Source organism: Siphateles boraxobius, unplaced genomic scaffold (assembly GCF_051911475.1).
Source record: "Siphateles boraxobius isolate OS27281-9 unplaced genomic scaffold, OSU_SipBor_1 29, whole genome shotgun sequence".
NCBI lineage: Eukaryota > Metazoa > Chordata > Actinopteri > Cypriniformes > Leuciscidae > Siphateles > Siphateles boraxobius.
In genome coordinates, this window is record NW_027508908.1 from 18,635,381 (window position 1) to 18,655,715 (window position 20,335).

The 20,335-nt window shown below is 41.6% G+C and overlaps 2 protein-coding genes across 3 annotated transcripts in view; both read right to left on the reverse strand.

The window, feature by feature from the left end:
* Window positions 1-20,335, reverse strand: part of LOC143753933 (uncharacterized) — a 379,044-nt gene that overhangs the window by 274,829 nt on the left and 83,880 nt on the right. The window lies entirely within an intron of this gene.
* Window positions 1-20,335, reverse strand: part of nlgn4xa (neuroligin 4 X-linked a) — a 207,120-nt gene that overhangs the window by 129,034 nt on the left and 57,751 nt on the right. For both annotated transcript variants that reach the window (XM_077246789.1, XM_077246790.1), the window contains one exon: window positions 18,820-18,972. In XM_077246789.1, coding sequence (XP_077102904.1) covers window positions 18,820-18,972 — 153 coding nt within the window. The remainder of the gene's footprint in view (window positions 1-18,819; window positions 18,973-20,335) is intronic.

Consider the following 20,335-nt stretch of genomic DNA (forward strand, 5'->3'; position numbering starts at 1 on the left):
CAAACTTCACTGTCATCATCAGTTCAGCTGTATCACCTGTTTTTAGTTAATCATCATCATTTGTATCACCTGTGTTCCGTTAATCAGTGTCATCTGTCTTTGCATTTAAGGCCCTGTTTACACGAGAACGATTCTGGGTGAAAACTTAAAAATATTTTATCGAATGTGCGTTTCGTTTACACGGCGACGGCGTTTTGGAGGCTTAAAAACGCAAATAAGTGAAACCACCCTCCAGAGTGGAAATCTTTAAAACGATCCACCGTCGCGTTCCCATCTAAACAGTAAAAACGCAAATCTGCTCACTGTGGCTCTCGTCGCGTACGTGTTTACATCACAGGCATGCGCCATTACAGGAAAATAACCCCAATATTTCGGATTCTTTCCATACGTCGGACCTTCAAGTTGCCATTGCAGCTCTGATAAACGTACAATAGTCTTTTCAGCAGTTGTACAAAATATTCTCAGATATTGGTGTTGTTGTGTCGCAGCGCTTCACATTGCCACCTAGCCGCCTGGAGTGCATACTACATCGAATTTCACACACTTTTGCGTCATCATATGCAAGCGGATTTCCCCCTGATAACGCTCGTCTAAACGCAGAATAAAAAGTGATAACGCAACGCCACTTTTGCGTTTTCTCTTCAGATCGTTTCCGTGTAAACATAGCCTAAGTTTCGTCTGTTCAATCAGTCTTTGTCTGATCGCCGTTGTATTTAGTGTTGTTGTCCTGTATAATTACCATTAAACCTTCGTGTTGGAAATATATCCTCATCTCCGTCTGCCTTCCTGCAACCACCCGTGACACTAACTTGCAATCCAAGAGTAATTTGGATCGAATTAGCAGTGCACCACAGAAAGTTTCCATGAACTGCATTCAAAGAAATTCAACATAGAAAATGGCATTCTATTCATCTATTCCTTTATCCATTCATCCATTAGCAAGACCCATAGTCCTCTAAACTTAAGACTTTGAAACTTCAAACAAGGCCTTGACAAGAGTTAAAATGACACTTATTGTAGTTATATTAATTATAGGTAGTATAATTTAAAGTAGTTTAACTACACTGCTGTACAAAAGTTTGAGATTTTTTTTAAAAATGAATTAATACTTTTACTCAGCAGTGAGACCATTCAAAATAAAAGTGGAAATTCCGTTTAAAGTGGAAGAAACAGCTACATTGTTATTTTTAAATACAGTTTTTTCGAACTTTCTTTTCTTAAAATAATTGTGTCAAAAAACATTTAAAAAAAACAAGCGACAACTGTTTTCAACACTAATAAGAATAACTGTTACGTGATCATATTAGACATGAGGAATCAGCATATTAGAATGATTTCTGAAGGTTAATTTGACACTGAACACTGGAGTAAATTAAGACTGAAAATTCAGCTTTGCCATCACAGGAAAAAAAAACATATATTAAGATAGAAAAAAAAAACGCTCTTGTTGAATGAGATTAAAATAATACTTCAGAGCCCATTATAATATTGCCTTCACAAAGTAATATAACAACAGTGACCTTTTACGAGAAAAGCTAAGCAGAGACATCCAAACTTTATAAGGGCAAACTAGAGGCTGAACATTTCAGTCGGTGTTCTTTAAAGGTTCTTAAGACAAAAAGCTATTGTAAAAGCTAAATGTTTATGAGCAATGACTAAAGAAAAAAGGACTTAAATTCCATATCAACAAACATTTTATTAAAAAAAAAATGCAGTAAGCTTATTTAATGTTGGAAAGATTAAGATTAATGTGCTACAAGGTAAAATTCCAAAATCGAGGAATTTCAACAAGGGTCTCTCAAGGTAGCCTTCCTTATCAGAGTTGCCAGACCCTCTCACGAGGCCACTGTGATTCAAAGTGTCTGAATAATCACTACTAATTGTGTTCTTTTATTTAATTCCTAGAGGTTTGCGTTTCTAAAAGCCATTAGAGGTGTGTATGTGTTAAAAGGGAAATATCAGCTGGGGCTTGGTCTGTCTTTAATTAGGTTTTGTTTTTATTCTTTTGGTACAAACAAATAAGCTCTCTCACCCGCCTTGGGCATCAGTGCCATTCGAAGGAGCGTGTTTGCTTTTGTTTGTGTTCTGAGCTGATTGTAATGGGAAGATGTTAACCAGCACTGCTTCATGTGTCACGCTTTGAAGACTCCCCTTAAAAAGTCACCTCAATCTCTCAACCTAAACCTCCTTCCTCATCCATCCTGTCCTTTGTGTAATTAACAAAAAAAAAAAGAGAAATACGGAGCCCCTAATGGGACGTGGTGAAGGAAATTAATATGGGATAGGAGGAAATGATTCATTCAATCATTTGAAATGATTTTGCATTCTTTAGAAAATGTTTTACCTTCCCCCAAGAAACATTGCACTCACTCGCAAAATGATGCGCTCGCAAAAGTTCTTTGTGATAATGATATATATATATATATATATATATAAATGAAATATCATTCATAAATATTCATATGATTCATTCATAAATATCATTAAGGTTTTAATGAGTTGAGGACATCACATTTTACAACCTTGACTAACCTTGCCTCATCATGAAAAGTTCAAATTATCTGACATAAAAAAAAAATCAATAAAAAAAAAATGACATCGACACAGTCATGAGGGTCTGCAGGAACATTATTATCGTGTCAAATTAGCTGCCAATTTACCATGCAAAATTAGTACAATTTATAGAAAACAAATCTTTATTATTACCCCAACTGCTATGTGTTACGGAACAGAGGCTCAAGACAATGGATACGAGTGGGAAACTGTAGTGGTGAGTACCAGTGGGACGATAATGGTGATTGTCTTTGAATAATGATGGATGGAGATACTGACAGTTCTTTCTGTTGTAGATGATTGAGGAGATCGCAGATTACAAGGAGGTAGATGGCAGGAGCACACACCGATGTTTGAAGAGAGGTGAGTAGTAACTGGATGAGGAAACAGACGAAGGAAACCAGGAAGACGCTGGAGACTTGTAGTAACGGGACGGGAGATCAACAGACACTTCATAAGAGGTAAGTGCAGACGGGTAAGTGAGTCCTTACTCATGAACTAGACCAGACCAGATGATTGTGTAAGGTCAGTGCTTTTATGCTGACTGTTCTGCTGATGATGATGTAAGGAACTCAGCTTTTTGGAAATATTAATAATCAATAATATCTTGTTATTATTAATTATAAATATTTGGGTCAGTTAATTGGATTAACTTGATGTGGCTGAATTAATATTACAATCAATTAATCAGTTCTTCCAACGAACTCTTTTGATTATTAATTTATTCTAAGAAAAGGGTATCTTCCATGGCCACCGAAGAATAATTATTTCTTCGCCTGTACAGTACTTTGAGCCAGTAGCAAAAACCGTGATCGTAAAGTGACTTGTATTGCAAACAAAACAGAACCAAATACATATTATGTAAAAGTTTTATTAACTAAATATAGATATTTATATGAAAATAAATAAACTAAACAACATACACACATGAATACATAAATAGGTTAGTGATAGGTTGAAATTGGAAACCGGAAGAGGGTCTATGAAAAGAACCATCAGAATTTCATTTTCACATTTCATTGAATTGAATACTTGCATTTGTAATGGGAACAATTCTTGAAGTTGTTGGAAACTGAAGTCGTTGATGGTTCCGGCAGTGTCAAGTGGAAGTTGGTTGAGAGTTCTCTTTCTCCAGGAACGCATGACTGGTTTGGTCAAGGCCTGGGACTCTGTTGAGGCCACGCCGAGCACCCAGGAGAAGTGAGGAAGTCGGAAGGATGGGTGATTGGAGTCGTTGTTGGTTGGAGTCTTTGTTCCAAAACTCTTAAGATTGTCCTTGGTTCTTTGTGAGAGAGTCATCTCTCTCCTGCCTGAGCCCATATCTGGTTGGAATCGAGGCCTGCTGGGCCCTGGGGCCCCCATGGAGGGGGAGGGGGTTCCCCAGTAACACCAGAACACTGTTGCGGCTGGTTGAAAGAACTAAGAGAGGGAGGTCACATGTGGACTGTCTCTAATACGGCCTGGAAAAGATCCTCCCCTCAGGGTTGAACTCGACCAATCAGAAAGGTGACATGTCTGAGAGGGAAAGTGGCTCTTAGTTGATTTACGGATCTTTGTCCCTAGCATGATTATACCTTCATTAATGCTCAGATAGCTATAACACATCCACACTGCATTCTAGAAGAAGGTGATGTACATCAAAGTGTGAGTCTTTAAATGAGGATTAATTAGGTAGGAGGCATGATACAGGTGAGGTTACATTGATCGTTAGTTGGTTGTATACCAGGATACATACCATAATATATACCTAATAGTACACGAGACAGTAAACCATTTACACTGTTTCTTTCACAGTTTTATGCATGTTCATTTATAGATCAGTTAGTCTATGATTAATGCAGCAAAGTCTGTTTTAAAGAGGGTTTCTGTTTAATAGTCTCTCTCTTGAGTATGTGGCCACATTCCTCGGAGGTCGTAAAATCTCCTTATCATGCCCTGTAACATGACACTGTTTCTGCCCTTGTGTTTGTTCATTTGGGCTGTGTGAGGAATTTCATAAACCTTTGTATATAATGAATAATTAGTATGTGTCTGATTGGTCCATACCCTACAATGATGATGACGACGTGCAGGAGACAGCGATCTATGTGATTGGTAAGTGCATGCAGGTGAGGGCCAGGGAGGATGATGGGAAATGTAGTGAGGAGGTGGTGACTTAGCTGGTGATCGTGACACTATGTAAATGTCTACATTACAACTATTTTTAATAGTAATACAATTTTCATTATCATTAATAGTATTACTATTAGTTGTTATAAGTATAAGCTTTTTACATTTAAGCTTATTACTTTCCATGCTAAATAAATAGTGAAAGGAGTCAATTAAAACTACTTAGAGCCATATTTAAATAGGGTGATCACCTCAATGCAACATTATTAACAAAAGTATGAATATTTTAATTTGGATCTGCCCGTCTTTACAGGGCACAATTCAGGCTGAACTACTTCTCTGTATTTCAACAATGTCTCTATCCCTTGACCACAGCTCCAATGTCCTTTACAATTTATTTTTCACAACCCTCTGTGCCACACAAAACAGTTTTTCTGTTCTATTCCCTAATTCCTATGTCAACTCTCCTCTTAACTTCTCTGGTAGCCTCTTCTGCATGTAGATTCAGCCCTTCATCTTCTTGTGTTGACATGCTATCTTTAATCTACTCAATAGCCTCTAATACCTCACTCCTGCCCACCCTCTCAACTCTCAACACATTTACCTGGACCAGTCCTCCACTGAACTCTCCTGCCGTTACCTTACATCACCTCTTCTCTCTGTTTGTTGTGTAAAAGAAAGTAGGCATTAGAGCTACCACGAGACAACAACAAACATCAGCAGTTGAGGACAGCATGACTTGCCTAAAGACACTCAAGCACATTCTCACCAATATTACTGTGGCGTTATATTGCTATTGCGTAAAATGTGACCCAAAAAGCCCTCTGTTTCTCATTGTCTGTTGCTCCTAATCTCTCTATTTCACTTTGTGCCCCATGACGCCATTTCAGTCCAATCGGCCTTCCTCCCCTGGGCTGTGCCTGTCCTTGCCCTGCTGTGGAGACTTTACTCACAGGCCTCCAGTAAACCGTAGAAGCCTTCCAGGCAGTGGCGGGAGACAGCCTGACAGACACAGAAGTGAATAGGATAAAGGCTCCATGGAGATTGAGCCACTGCAGAGGGGTCTATTAGTGTAAGCTACTGCCTGTTAAACGACTGAGAGGGTGATCTGGGAAGGTATTTTTAATACCTTGTTTGATAAAAGCCAAAGTGCAATTCTGCTGGACTCTCTGCAGTTCAATTTTAGTAAAGAAGCAGATTTGCATGTCTACTAGAGGTTCTCTCTGGCACAGCAAGAAATTAGTTGTACAGCTTTTATCTGATTGGTTACATTTACAGTGTTACAGTTTTGGAATGAGAGCCAATATTTATCAACAGATATGCATTTAAAATTGCCTTTTTATACTTACAGTCGTGAATAATGTCTATAAAGAGAGTGACAATGACTTAAGTCAAAGATGCTGGCTTCTTAAAAAAAAATCAACACAGTACTATTTAATATTAGTAATAAAAACACGCGCACACACACACGCACGCACGCACGCACACACACACACACACACACACACACACAGAGAGAGAGAGAGAGAGAGACACTTATTTGACACATAAAAGTCTTGTTCCGTGTTGAACTGAAATGGAACGCACTTTGTTCCGTATTTTTGAGAATCAATTCAGTGCAAATCCATGACAGACACATAGCTTCTAATATATGTCAGACAGACTATGAACGAAGACATTTGTGGGCTATGATAAGAAAAAAAAACCCGACGGTGCGGTAGATACTACTTTCTCCCCCTGTTTGTCTATGATCAGCCGTGTAGCATTTTTATCATATTGGAACATCATCAGAGAATGCCCTTTTAATTGGTCATCATTGTGAGTCACGTATCGTAGTAACGATGACGACAAGTGACAACAGCGGGAAATGTAAAAATGACTACCTCCGAGCAGCCGGCGAAAAGAAAGTTAACTATAGTGGAAGTATATCCTATTCCGCTCTGCCGAACAGGCGACACAGCTTCTGGACCGTTTGGGGGTGCAGGGACCATTCCCCTGGGGGAACATTATCCCTGGACAGTTTGTCTGGGCCGTCGTTCAAATGGCCAGGCACATGCGCCGCCCTCAGCGAGCGCAGGTGCATCTGAGACCAAATAAGGAGGCGTTCCGTCAGATTGTAGAGATTTCTGGATCTGACACCGCTCTGACGGTTTACATAGGATACTACAGACATGTTGTCCGAGCAGACAAGAACATGTTGGTCCTGTATGAACGGGAGGAAGCGCTTCAGTGCGTTCTCGACCGCTATCATCTCCAGGCAGTTTGTGTGAAAACACTTCTCTTGGTCTGACCACTGGCCGAAGACCGGACTGCCCTCGAACAGAGCGCCCCAACCCGAGTTGGACGCGTCTGTCGAAATGACTTTCCGATAAGAGAAGGTTCCCATCATTACTCCCTGCTGGTACCAGTCGGCTACTAACCAGGACTGCAGAGCCGCTATGCAGGCCTGAGTCACTCTGATTTTCTGGCCGCCAGAAACCCAGGCTCGGCGGGAGGCGCGAGCGTTCAACCAGCGTTGGAGCGGGCGCATGCGCGGTAGGCCCAGCTGAAGCACCGCTGCAGCTGATGCCATACAGCCCAACATCCTTTGAAATGTTTTCAAAGGGAGAAAGCTGCCCTTCTGAAAAGATGCAGCTAGGTGGCGAACACGGCGCGCGCGCTATGTCGATAAACGAGCCGTTATGGTCACCGAGTCCAGTTCTATTCCTAAAAAGGAAATTGACTGGCTGGGCAGTAATGAGCTCTTGGTCCAGTTGACCGTGAGACCCAAGCTTTCCAGGTGACTGAGAAGCACTGTTCTGTGTGACAGCAGTTCTGTCTCTGACTGTGCCAATATCAGCCAATCGTCCAGATAGTTCATTATTCGCAGCCCCTGACTTCTCAGGGGGGCGAGCGCCGCGTCCATGCACTTCGTAAATGTACTCCCGAACGACAGGACGGTGTATTGATATACCTGACCGTCGAAGGGGAATCTCGACAATTGCCTGTGACGGGGTATTACTGGATCTGAAAATAGGCATCCTTCAGATCTAGAGAAATAAATCTGTCCCTAGGGCGAACGTGCGCGAGGATTTTCCTGGTCGCACGCATTTTGAACGGTCTTTTCGCAAGCACTTTGTTCAAATGTCTCAGATCTAGGATAGGTCTGAAGGCTCCGTCCTTCTTGGGTACGAGAAAATATCGGCTGTAAAAGCCTGACTCGCTCAGAGAAGGCGGCACCTTTTCTATCGCCCCTTTGCACAGCAGCTTTGCTATTTCTGCGTGAAGTAGGTGTACTACTTCCGCATTCAATATCGTCTGGGCCGGGCTTGAAAGCGCGGGGGACGGCGAATGAATTGAAGTGTATAGCCCTGCTTTATTGTGCTCAGCACCCATTCTGAAATCCCTGGGATACTTTCCTATGCAGCTATGTGAGCCGCTAGGGGGCGAATGGCCTCCGGGTTCAGATCGCCGTCATTTGCGCGCTTGTGAAACTGAACCGGAGCCGAAAGCGCGGCGCGCACGCTCTCGGTTCTGGGCAATGGCTGCTCGCTGAGCGTCGAAACTGCCTGATTTATGTGAGATGTCCCAATCATAAGGGATGGGGAACATTCTTTTGTCACTTTTTGACGCGGGAGCAGCGCTCCGGGCGGAAAAGCTTCCTGTAAGCGTGAGCGCGTGTGCACGGGCACGAGACTTACAAGTGTATTTGACGCCCCGATCATAATGGATGGGGAGCGTTTTATTAATGCCCTGTGTTTTGTGATAACACTTAAACACGCGGGCGGAGCCCAGGGGGGGAGGTTAGTGTTAGCAAGTGTGAACGCACTCTGGCGGGCACGAGACTTACATTCATAACCTGCTTTCTTTTCTGAAACTGACCCGGAGCCGAAAGCGCGGCACGCGCGCTCTCAGTTCTGGGCAATGGCTGCTTGCTGAAAAGCCGAAACCGGCTGATTTATGTGAGATGTCCCAATCATAAGGGATGGGGAACATTCTTTTTCACTTTTTGACGCGCGAGCAGCGCTCCGGGCGGAAAAGCTTCCTGTAAGCGTGAGAGTGGGCACGAGACTTACAAGTGTATTAGACGCTCCGATCATAATGGATGGGGAGCGTTTTATTAATGCCCTGCGTTTTGTGATAACACTTAAACGCGCGGGCGGAGCCCGGGGGGGAGTTTAGTGTTAGCAAGCGTGAACGCACTCTGGCGGGCACGAGACTTAAATTCATAACCTGCTTTCTTTTGTGAAACTGACCCGGAGCCAAAAGCGCGGCGTGCGCGCTCTCGGTTCTGGGTAATGGCTGCTCGCTGAAAGCCGAAACCGGCTGATTTATGTGAGATGTCCCAATCATAAGGGATGGGGAACATTCTTTATTCACTTGTTGACGCGCGAGCAGCGCTCCGGGCGGAAAAGCTTCCTGTAAGCGTGAGCGCGTGTGCGCGGGCACTGGACTTACAGTGTATTTGACGCCAGGGGCATCGTCAGCCGATTTTACCGGGGCTTCAGCCCCGAATGTTTTGAGTGTAGCCCCGAATGTATTTTGAAAAGTTGACTGATATGAAACCGGACAATAGCTTAAAATTATGTAAACCCCCGAAATCATAAGTTGCCTTATTTCATTGTGCTTTGGCTTTGCTGCTGTCTCTGACTGGTGATTGTTGAAATCTGTCTCACACAGACGCACCACGTGAGTGTTTTCACTGTTCAGCCTTTCGTAGAATATCTCCAGGATTTGCGCGCAACAGCAAACAATCTCACAGCAATTTAAAAAAAAAAAAATAAATAAGGCAGTCAGCACCGCCGCACAGTCCTCTGTCAGATGAGATGTTGTCAGGCTTTATTTAAGTAAAACTCAGAAAAACAAACTTTCCTGTCGTGTCAGCCGTGTGTTCGCGGTGCGCAACTCTTCAATATCACGCGCAAATGCGGCGCGCCCTGTATCACGCAAAAGAAACTACGAGTATGTAACGTTGTGTTCTGTCGTCAATTAAGTATTGAAATAACGAAAAGGGAGATTAAAGCTGCGTCAAAACTCTATGTCGGGGCTTTTGTATTCCTTTGTAGGCTACATAAATGTTACACAATTTGGCGTAGCCCTACTAATTTTTCATTATTATTATTTTAACATTTTATCAATATTGGAAAGTCATCAAAACTGACTTGGGTCATTAAAAAATATATATTTTGTGACCAAAAATGTGAAAAATACATCTAGCCTAAATTATCGTTCATGGCATTCTTTTAACTATAGCAACCCCAATTTGTCTAGATCTGTAATATTATTTCCTGTGTATAATGAGGTTGTCTTTGTTATAAATTATATTGTATTTTTTTATTGTGAGTGTGAAGGCTGCGCAGTCGTGTGATTTAGTCAGCTTGATTAACATTATTCCTACAATGTATTCCTATTTAACACAGATGTGCTTGGCTAATTATAGAAACTATAAGCAAAATTCATAAGTATAAATAGATTTATTTATAAAATGTATAAGTATAAATTGCTCATTTGCCCAGTAGCACCTCAATGCAGTACACGAAATCCACGGGGAGGAGTCGGATCAAGATCCAAGGGGTGGAGATGGGCAGGATTAGGGGTGGGTTTAGGGATTAGGGGGCGGAGATGGGTAGGTTTAGGTATATGTAAGGTGGGATGATTTCATTTATCCTCATTCTCATGTTTAAGAATCTGTTATCTGCTTGACAAATAATGTATACTACTGCCCACTGACATGCTTTTAACGCTATTGTTATCCAATTTTTTTGGCCTTCAAACACCTTAAAATGCACATATGTAGGTCCTAGAAATCAAAATTTTCTCGGGGGAGCGCCCGAACCACCTTAGCTACCTCACATTTGAATGTGCATGTGTAATGTGAGCTGTTGTGGCTACAGTGCCAGGGCTGAATTTTTTTTACCAATCTGCCCCCTGCAAATAGGCCTACAATATACATTATTCTCTGTATCGAATCATGTTATCTTATTATCCACCCCAGCCCCTGATGTTTCGGGCTCAGCCCCTGATGTTTTTAAAACCTAGAAACGCCCCTGTTTGACGCCCCGATCAATGGATGGGGAGCGTTTTGTTAATGCCCTGTGTTTTGTGATAACGGAGGGAGGTCTGTGTTAGCAAGCGTGAACGCACTCTGGCGGGCACGAGACTTACATTCGTAACCTGCTTTCTTGATCGTGTAACAGAGCGGGCAGATAGTGGGCACAGACCTGTGGACACATTTCTTACATTCAACACTCGAGCGGCTTTTCTGCGCTTGATGACAGTGTGCTCTGCGAGATTCGGAGTGCTTATGTGTAGGGGTGAACACTGGGGCGTGGGCACTTTCACTACACTTACAACACCGACGGCATGAGCCGGAGCAGACATTATACTCTTTTTGAGATTTTTCTGGGTCGCCGTGAAGACGGCGTTTGTTTGCAGGCGAGAGGGTAAACAAACCGGCTCGTTGGCTGCTAATTGAACCACTGCAGTGGCCTGTTTGAAGGGGACTGACAGGGAAATAAACTTTGACGGCGGTCCGGCCACAGCCGGACACGCACGTCCATTCGGAGGCGATGTGTCTGTAAGTAAGCGTGAGCGCTCGTGAGCGGGCACGTAACTTACATTCTTAACCTGAGATTATACTCACTTGAGATTCTCACTCTGGGTCGCCGCGAGAACAGCGGATGTGTGCAGGCGAGCGGGTTGCAGTACCGGCTCGTTGGCTGCCAAATACACCGCTGCACTAGCCTTATCTAAGGGGACTGACAGGGCGAGACATTTCGACGGCCGCGCGCAAGCCCGTCCGGGTCATGCAGAGAGCTCGAGAGGGTTCTGCATGACGCGCGAACGGGGACGCGAGGGCGGGGTATCTCTCTTGTAACATAAAGAGAGCTAGCCGCGTGCTCGTTGGTCGAGCAGAACTGGGAACAGTGTTTGTACGAGGGCGCGCGCACAAGTAGTGGGCACGGGACTACATGTAACACAGATGATGCCCGCCCGGGTCATGCAGAGAGCTCGAGAGGGCTCTGCATGACGCGCGAATGGGGACACAAGGGCGGGGTAGCTCTCTTGTAACGTAAAGAGAGCTAGCCGCGTGCTCGTGGCGTGTCCCTCGGCCTCATCCTCAGATGTGACGGCAGTGAGGCTGTGCGTCGGTGAGGAGGGGCGGGGGGTGTTGAAGGCTTCGAGTCGAGCCCGCAGGGTCGACAGCGGAAGCGCTTCACAGAGCTCGCAGCCCCCGACGCGAGGGCGAGCTCTGCGTGTTCCAGGCCCAGGCAGAGAGCGCAGATCAAGTGGCGGTCTCTGACGCTGAGCGGGGCTCTACACGAGCCACAGGAAGTGCGAGGCGTCTTAAAAAAACACTCGCTGTTCTTTTAGAATAGATTTTAGCAAGGTAAAGGATACGTCGCCGGATAGCGTAGCTCGCACGGATGGCTGAAGGTGGCGAAGACGGCCGGCTTCCTCAGCGCTGTCCTAAGCTGGCTGTTCGCTGTTCAACGGCGGCGGTGGCTTCTCTCAGATCCAGCGATGCGAAGAGCTCGCGGAAGAGATGAAAAATCAGGGAAGTCAGCCTACAGCCCCTACTTTTATACGCTAAGCCACGCCCATTCTGGCGGGCTGTGACGCTATGAAGGCGTGGGCGCCCATCATTGGGCGTGACGTCACGCCGGGCTCACTGGTAGGCTGCAGCAGTTGCCCGCAGGGCAGCCAATGAGCACGCGAGATGGCCTAATCTAGGTCTGCTAGCTGCTGCACTGCGTTGACAATGAATACAAAATTAAGGATAATTTTTTGGCTTCAGTCTCTCGAGAAGATGAATCTTTCCCGTAGCGTAAGCTAAACTTATGCAATACGAGAGAACCTCTCATAAGAGAACTGTTGTGTTTATTTTTCTTCAAATGCAGTCTAAGCCGATGAGTTTTGAATGTTATATGTTGTATTTGTTTAAGTAAAAAAATAAAACGTATGTATGATAGCATACAATATTCACCAGAAGTCATCATTTCAGGGGTTATTTTTCAAAATTTTCTTCCATGGGGGCATGTCACTGCCACAACACAACCCCCCAACCCCCCGAAACACCCCCACCGCAGCCGTTCCTTATTTCCATTTCAGAAAGTTGGCAACCCTAGGCACACCGCACTGCCTTTCTTTGGTTTACTTGTTTTAGCTTAGAAAAGAGCAGTGTGGTATGTTTTTATGTTGCTAGGCAACCACAGAATCAGCTATCCTGTCAGTCTAATCAAAGATCATAGCGCGATCACTCTAGAATCTTAACTGGTAACACTTTACAATAAGGTTAATTAATTAACATTAGTTAACTACCTTAGTTAACATGAACTAAGAATTAACAATACTTCTACAGCATTTATGAATCTTAGTTAATGTTAATTTCAACATTTACTAATACATTATTAAAATCAAAGGTTACATTAGCTTTTTTAGCATTAGCTAACATTAGTTGATGCACTGTGAACTTACATGAACAAACAATGAACAGCTGTATTTTTATTAACTAACCTTAACAAAGATTAGCTAATACATTAACACATGTATTGATAATTTTTAGTTCATGATAGTTAATACATGAACTAATGTTAACTAATGAACCTTATTGTAAAATGTTACCCGTAAACTGTAAACATCTCTATTGCCACACTAACTTGCCTCCAGGCCTGCTGCTTTTTGTTAACATTGTGGTAGTTGCTGTTTGTGAAGTCATACAGCTCTGTGTAACCCGACAGCCACCACAAGTTTCTCCATCATCATTGCAGTTTCCGGATCTTCCAAGCAACTGTAAAATTCCGTCACCACAACGGAAGACCCGCCTCTCCATTCATTTGATTGGAATATAGAGCTCGGGCGTAAACGTCATGGAACGGTGCATTGTGGGTAACGGTGGCCTTTTTAGAGGTAACGCAAAGGCCGGTTTGTAATAAGGTAATAGCGTAACCGGCCGATCTCCGGATAAATAAAAGAGTTTATTGATTTAAAAACGATTGTATTGCTCCAGAATGAACAAAACTGTGTCCATGGCAACGCTCTGTTTTTCATGGCAACGGTGTGTTATACTTAGCAGTGGTCTGTTATCAAGAAATAACAGACTGCATTCAACATTAGTATTCAACCAAGCCATGTAATAATAACAATTAAACTACAGAGCTCCAGCAATAGAATAATATGTAAGCTATTAGTAATAATAAAGCATTTTAACATTTAAGCTACAGAGCTACAGCTTCCGCAACAGAATACTTTTAAGGTCCAGTACAGAGGGGACTATAGCTAGAAATTACCACTGCATTTGTGTCTATTGGCTGATGCTTTCTAGAAGTGTGAGGTACAAATTATGCCATAGCTGGTCAGTATTATACCTAGTCTATCCACCAAAATTTAGATGAATAAACGAGGTGACATTGCTAATCGAGAATTGATATGCTGATTTGGCTAACAGCAGCTACATCAGTATAACAGCTTGCTCCCAAAACACAGCAACGTACTTACTGCTTTAACGTTAATCTGAACAGCAGAACTTTAGTTAACTGCTAAATGAATACATTCAATGTAGGGCTGCAACTAACGATTATTTTGATAATCGATTAATCGGACGATTATTTTTTCGATTAATCGATTAATCGAATAGAAATTAAATTAGATTTTTTTGTTTATTATAACTAAATAAAACCGTATATCAGGGTATTTATGTGTAAAAGTGTACTTTAAAAAGTGCAAAAGCCACACATTGAGTTTTACTAATATCAATATTTGCATTGTTTTTAATGATAATTGCTGATGGCAAGTTGACAAACATGATTATTGTTAAAAAAATGATATCCAACATATTATGTTTTAACACAATTTTTGTTAAAACAAATTTACACAGACATGTTGTTCAGATGTGAATATCTGAACTAAAAACAAACTAAAAACATCTAAAATATATAATTCATTTAATTTTTATTTAAAATTAATTATATATAAGGAATATAAGGATAAAGAATATAATATATATTATATATATAATATATAAAAGAATATAATATAAGGATAAATTGATTAAATAAATATAGAAAGACTGAAAACAATTGTGTGAATGTAGAGCCGCAGTAGATCGCGTTTGAAAAACAATTAAAACTTAGTAGACAAATGCTATAAAAAGAGAACGGAATGGAGGTAACGTTACCCAGCAAGCTAACAGGCTTGAGTAAAGGACAGGAGAAATTATGCATTAGTGCACAAGCATTCGCTGAAAACCACTGAGTACAGTGACTAAAAAACAATATTTTACTGCTGCTGTTATTAACTGCCTTTGTATTTAATGCTTCACTTTGTAAACACCGTTTTAATTTAACCTATTTCTGCGGTAGCGCTATTTTAATCCATCACTTACGTTGCGAGCGAACTGATTGCACAACCTGATGCTCGAGACAAAATACAGACATCCCGGAAGTCCCGGGAGTCTCCCGCATATTGATTGCGGCTCCCTGATGCCCGCGAATTAGTTCAAACTCCCGAAATCTAGAGCGCGCAAGCAAGAGCGCGCATGCGAGACAGAGGACAGAAGAGACTGCTCCAAACCGTGTAGCGCGCGCGCTCGGCAGAGCGCCTGAGGGAGAGAGACCTTGCGTGTGTGTGCGTACCAGTAAACGCTCCCCGTGACGTAAGCAGACCAACTAATCGATAATGACATTCGTTGACAACGATTTTCATAATCGATTATAATCGATTTTATCGATTAGTTGTTGCAGCCCTAATTCAATGTAAATGTAGCTAGCTAGTTAACTCTGGCAGCTGAAAATCTATTGACCATGTGATAAAAAATATAAATTATCAGTAAGACGTTAGCGCTAATGGAGTTGACTACAAAGCAAAGCAAAAAAAACACCACTTATATGATTTATGAGGCGTTTGCCCTGTCGATCGTAAGACCGATTACAGCAGTTCACAATACAGCAATAATGAACCATTTTCCTAAAAATAACCTAAATTAAACCTAATATTATCTAATGACCAACGTAATTACGTACTGCCTACTATACAGTACATCTACTTCCGTACCGTTATTCCCACAATGCATCGTGACGTGACGAAACGATCCCAAGCTCTTTTAAAAAAAAAATGTGAATGACGTTGGGCACTTTTCTGCTCAGAGTTGATTTTTTTTCAACTTCAGGAACTTAGAAAGCTTCAACAAAAACACAAGGCGCAGCAGGCGTCTAAAACGCGAGGCGCTAAAGTTGCATAAAAAGCAAACAAAACGCTCAATGCCAATACAAAACGATTTAAAAAAGCCTCTTACTAAAAAAAAGTGTTCTGTCTGATCACTGATCTGCCTTATACTGCTGTGTGAACGTAGCCATTGTGATTCTTCATTTAGTGCTGCATACATAAATACCTCATTATGCCAAATTAGAATTGAGTTTGCCAAAATGCACAGTGATGATGTTAAGTGCAGAAACAGACTCGTTCTGCTGTATTATGAAACACATCAGCAGTCTGCTCATGTTTCCATGCAAGAGAGAGAGAGAGAGAGAGAGAGAGAGAGAGAGAGAGAGAGAGAGAGAGAGAGAGAGAGAGAGAGAGTCATGTGCCAGTAACACATCTCAGTTCATTCTTACAGCTTCTATTGGATCATTGGCAGGCCACATGTGCCCCACGGCAGATGGTGCATTATAAAGCACACACACAGTTACAGATGCAAATTTGACAGAAAAATTTGACACATGCATGCCCATGTAGTCTATACAAAATGATTATAGGTGAAAACCCATGCAGACGTAATGATTCCAGCATGATTATCATCAGTGTTCGAATTATACCATGAGCTTCGGGGGGTACAGCTATTTCGACTGGTGACGTTACTCTCCATTTTATATAGGAATACACATGAGGACCACTAATCTATATGCGGAATTCAGCAGTTCAAACACACAAATTTGACCACGTTTCCATACAACAACCTTGTCTGTGGTTAATGCAACCATTCTTGGCTTAGTTTCACCAAGATACGGACAATATTTGCTTGATACAGAGAGCTTCAGGAGCTGCGTGAACTTTTAGCTAGCTATACTAGCTAGACTATGACTTCATTATAGATGAGAGAAAAACTATGAACAGCCAAATTAAGACAGTTTTGAAAACCTGTTTAGATGACGAAATGCTCATAACATTTACCACAAAGCACAACCCATGATCATATACATGGCAGTCAAAACTATGGGCAGAGATTAAAGTTGATTCAGCCAATTACTCTTAATTTTTTGCTGACACATACATTTTGACAGCTAGTAAAGTGATATCAAAGAACAGTCTGAAGAACATGGCTGAAGAACAGCAAAGAACAGTCTGAACGTACCAGAGAAATGGTACAGCCCAATGGGGAGTGAGGGTTTGAAAATCGTATTTCATTAGAATATTTCCTGAATTGTTGGTATGTGATGGTAATACTGCATTTAAATACTTAATATTTGGATAGGCTAACATTATATTTCATTACATTGTTTTCAATACCCCCCAAAGTATTATTTCCATTCCTTTTTGGAGGGATCAAGCATCATCTAGGGGGGTCGGACTAGAGGTCTTCACAGTGCACCCGGGACTGATAACGAGAGAAATACCATGAATAGAACTTTCTTGTCGGTGAATTGTAATGCATCACAGTCAGTCAGGTAACGTTACAAGGAAGTGAGACGACGGCTACTAAAATTAGGTAAGACAAAAACTTTTATTTTTCGCAACTTGTGTGAAATAATAGTGACAATCGAGTCCAGTCGGGTTTGTGTCTTCCCGCCGGGTTCGGGTCCAGTTTTTCAAATAATAGACGGGTCCAGGTCGGGTCCGGGCAGTACATTTATGGCATTTCTCGGATCTGCACGGGTCCGGGTCCAACTTTTGAAATAATAGACGGCTCCGGGTCGGTTCGGTGTAGCACATTACGGGTCTCTTCCGGTTCGGGCATGAATTTTTGGACCCGTGAAGACCTCTAGGTCGGACCCCCCAATACCCCCCATAATTCAAACTATGATTATCACACTAACAACCCTGTTATGCATACCACATAATGCATAACAGGTCACTGTATCTATCTCAAATATGTTTACATAATGTTCAGCAGCAGTATTTACTCTCCAACAAGCTAATTCCAGAGAGGAGTGCATGGCTTTCTGCAAATAGTATTTTCACACCAGAATGCTCCTCTCACCCTTGGCTAATCAGTGAGCATGTGTCTAAAAGCTAGATAAAGCTATTACAACACTAGGTCTAAAAACAGCTGAGAAGAAATATGTCTCACTGGTGGCGGACTGGGCATGGGGCAACTAGAGAGCAGTCTGTGCAACATGTTCCAATCTCACTTTGCCCTCTATCTATAGTGCTCTGCTTTTAACTGCCACCACGCTTCAAACTGCTCACTGTAAAGCCAGAGACAGCCAGACACTTTAGACTATCTCCATCACCTTCATGCTTAGCGATGTCAGGCAGAGAAGCAGAAACATATTTAACAAAGGCCTCGCTTGCACTCTCTCACTCCTGTCCTCGGTCTCTCTGCCACTTTCTTCACTTCCCCCAAATGCTGTCTTTTCCCGCAATGCATACTTTTCTAGTAGGCCTTTTCCTATACCCATTCCCCTTGGCTCCAACACATCTAAATATAACCAGCCTCAGAGAGAGCTGTAGCTGATAACGAGTTGTAAGAACAGCCGAAGTGGAAGACTGTGAATGATCCCTTTTTAATATTTACCCACCACAGCCTAGATTCTTGAACAAAATGTAATCATTCTACATCCTACTGAGGAACAACTGTCCTGCAACGAAAGATGAATGAAGAGTATGAAATCCAAAGTGGACTTTAAAACTTAGACAGCACAAATTTCAGGCCAAGAAACTGAATTTGAATCCAACAGGAAAACATAATTATAAGTAAATCATAGATGCTATGTTTTTTATTGTATGACTGTAACTGAAGAATTGACTTACACAACATTCCACTCAGATCTTTTTGAAATCTTCATTTTAAATTCTGTGACTTTTAAGCCTATGACCCTCAGCTATTCCAAGATCATGTTCCTCTTTAAACCATGTGTATATCTTTATTACATGTGTAGGAGGCTGAATATAAAACAGGAGGTCATAAAGATATTCTATAATCAAAACCAACCAGCATTTAATGAAAAATTAACGACTTACCCAGCACTCCCAGCCTATAATTCAGGGTCACCACGATGACATTTCCATAGCTGGCCAGAATGCTGCCGTCAATCATATTCCCTGTTCCTTCCATGTAGGACCCACCATGGATGTACACCATCACAGGTCTAAGCCCATTTTCATCATGGATGTCTGCAAGAAGAAAAAAACAAAATCATCTGGACATACTATAAACATTTTATATCTGTGGAATGACTGAACAACCTTGTTTGGTCCAACTAATAGTTTTTCTCAGAAAATGAACATCAGTAGAACACATAGGCTTTACACTTTGACAAGAAAATCCAATAGTATGATCTGAAATGAGAAGATCAGACAAATGTTTCAAATTAAATTGCTTCTTACCACCATTACCAAGCTGCATTTTCATTGAAACTAATCCCACCACAGGAAGATTCACCTCGAGATGTGGCTCATGCAAAGGGAAGTCTGTAATTGCTGCAGATTAGTTGGTTATTTGTGAGGTTCTCTTGATCTGATTAAAGCCCCTGATTAAAACACGTGTAGGAGGCTGATTGTAAAACAGGAGACATGAAGCCCAAGGATGAGGGAGACTTTGACAGCAATTCACAAATTGCAGGCAGGCTTACCCAAACTATAGATTTTGATATCAGATATTTACTGGTCTTGAACAGGACAGCAAATGCAGATGTAGATGTGTCCCTGTGTTTAGTCACAATAAAAACACACAGAGTTTCTAGACGATTGTGCTTACTGCATAGGCTGAACATTAACATTAATGAATGTACAGTATGCTAATGGAAGCTGTAAATAACAAAAGATACAAATGTTTCTCTTCAACTTAGGCCACTTTTTTTTGTTGCAGCGGTTGATGTTGATGTAAAACATATTTATATTTTTTGGTCACACTTTAGATAAGATTCCAATTCTCACTAACTTTTAACTATGAATTTTGCCTCAACAAACTCTTAATTACTGCTTATTAATAGTTAGTAAGTTAGTTGTTGAGTTAAGGTATTGGGAAGGATTAAGGGATGTAGAATATGGTCATGCAGAATAAGGTATTAATATGTGCTTTATAAGTGCTAATAAACAGCCAATACCCTAGTAATATGTATGCTAATAAGCAACTAGTTCATAATATTACCATTTTTTGTAATTCATTTTCTTATTCAACACCATGGTGTTACACTTATTTAGTTGTGTTTGTTCTTAGTTTCGTTTCAATGTGTTTAACTGTGCACAGTTGAAGAAACACCCATTTATATACTTACAATTGATTCAAAGCTTCCTCAATGAATAATACTACTACCAATAATAATAATACAAATTACTGGTAACAAACAAGCCTTAACATAGTTTTTTGAGAGAGAATAATCAGTGTGCATCTTTAATTAAGTGTGTTTTAATGCTCTGAGGTCTGCACTGTTGGTTATTAGAGCAATGCATATACAGTACAGTACTAATATTTCATCAAATAGCTTCCTCAGTCCGCTCAAAACAGCTGATGGAATGAGAGCTAATGGCATCAAAA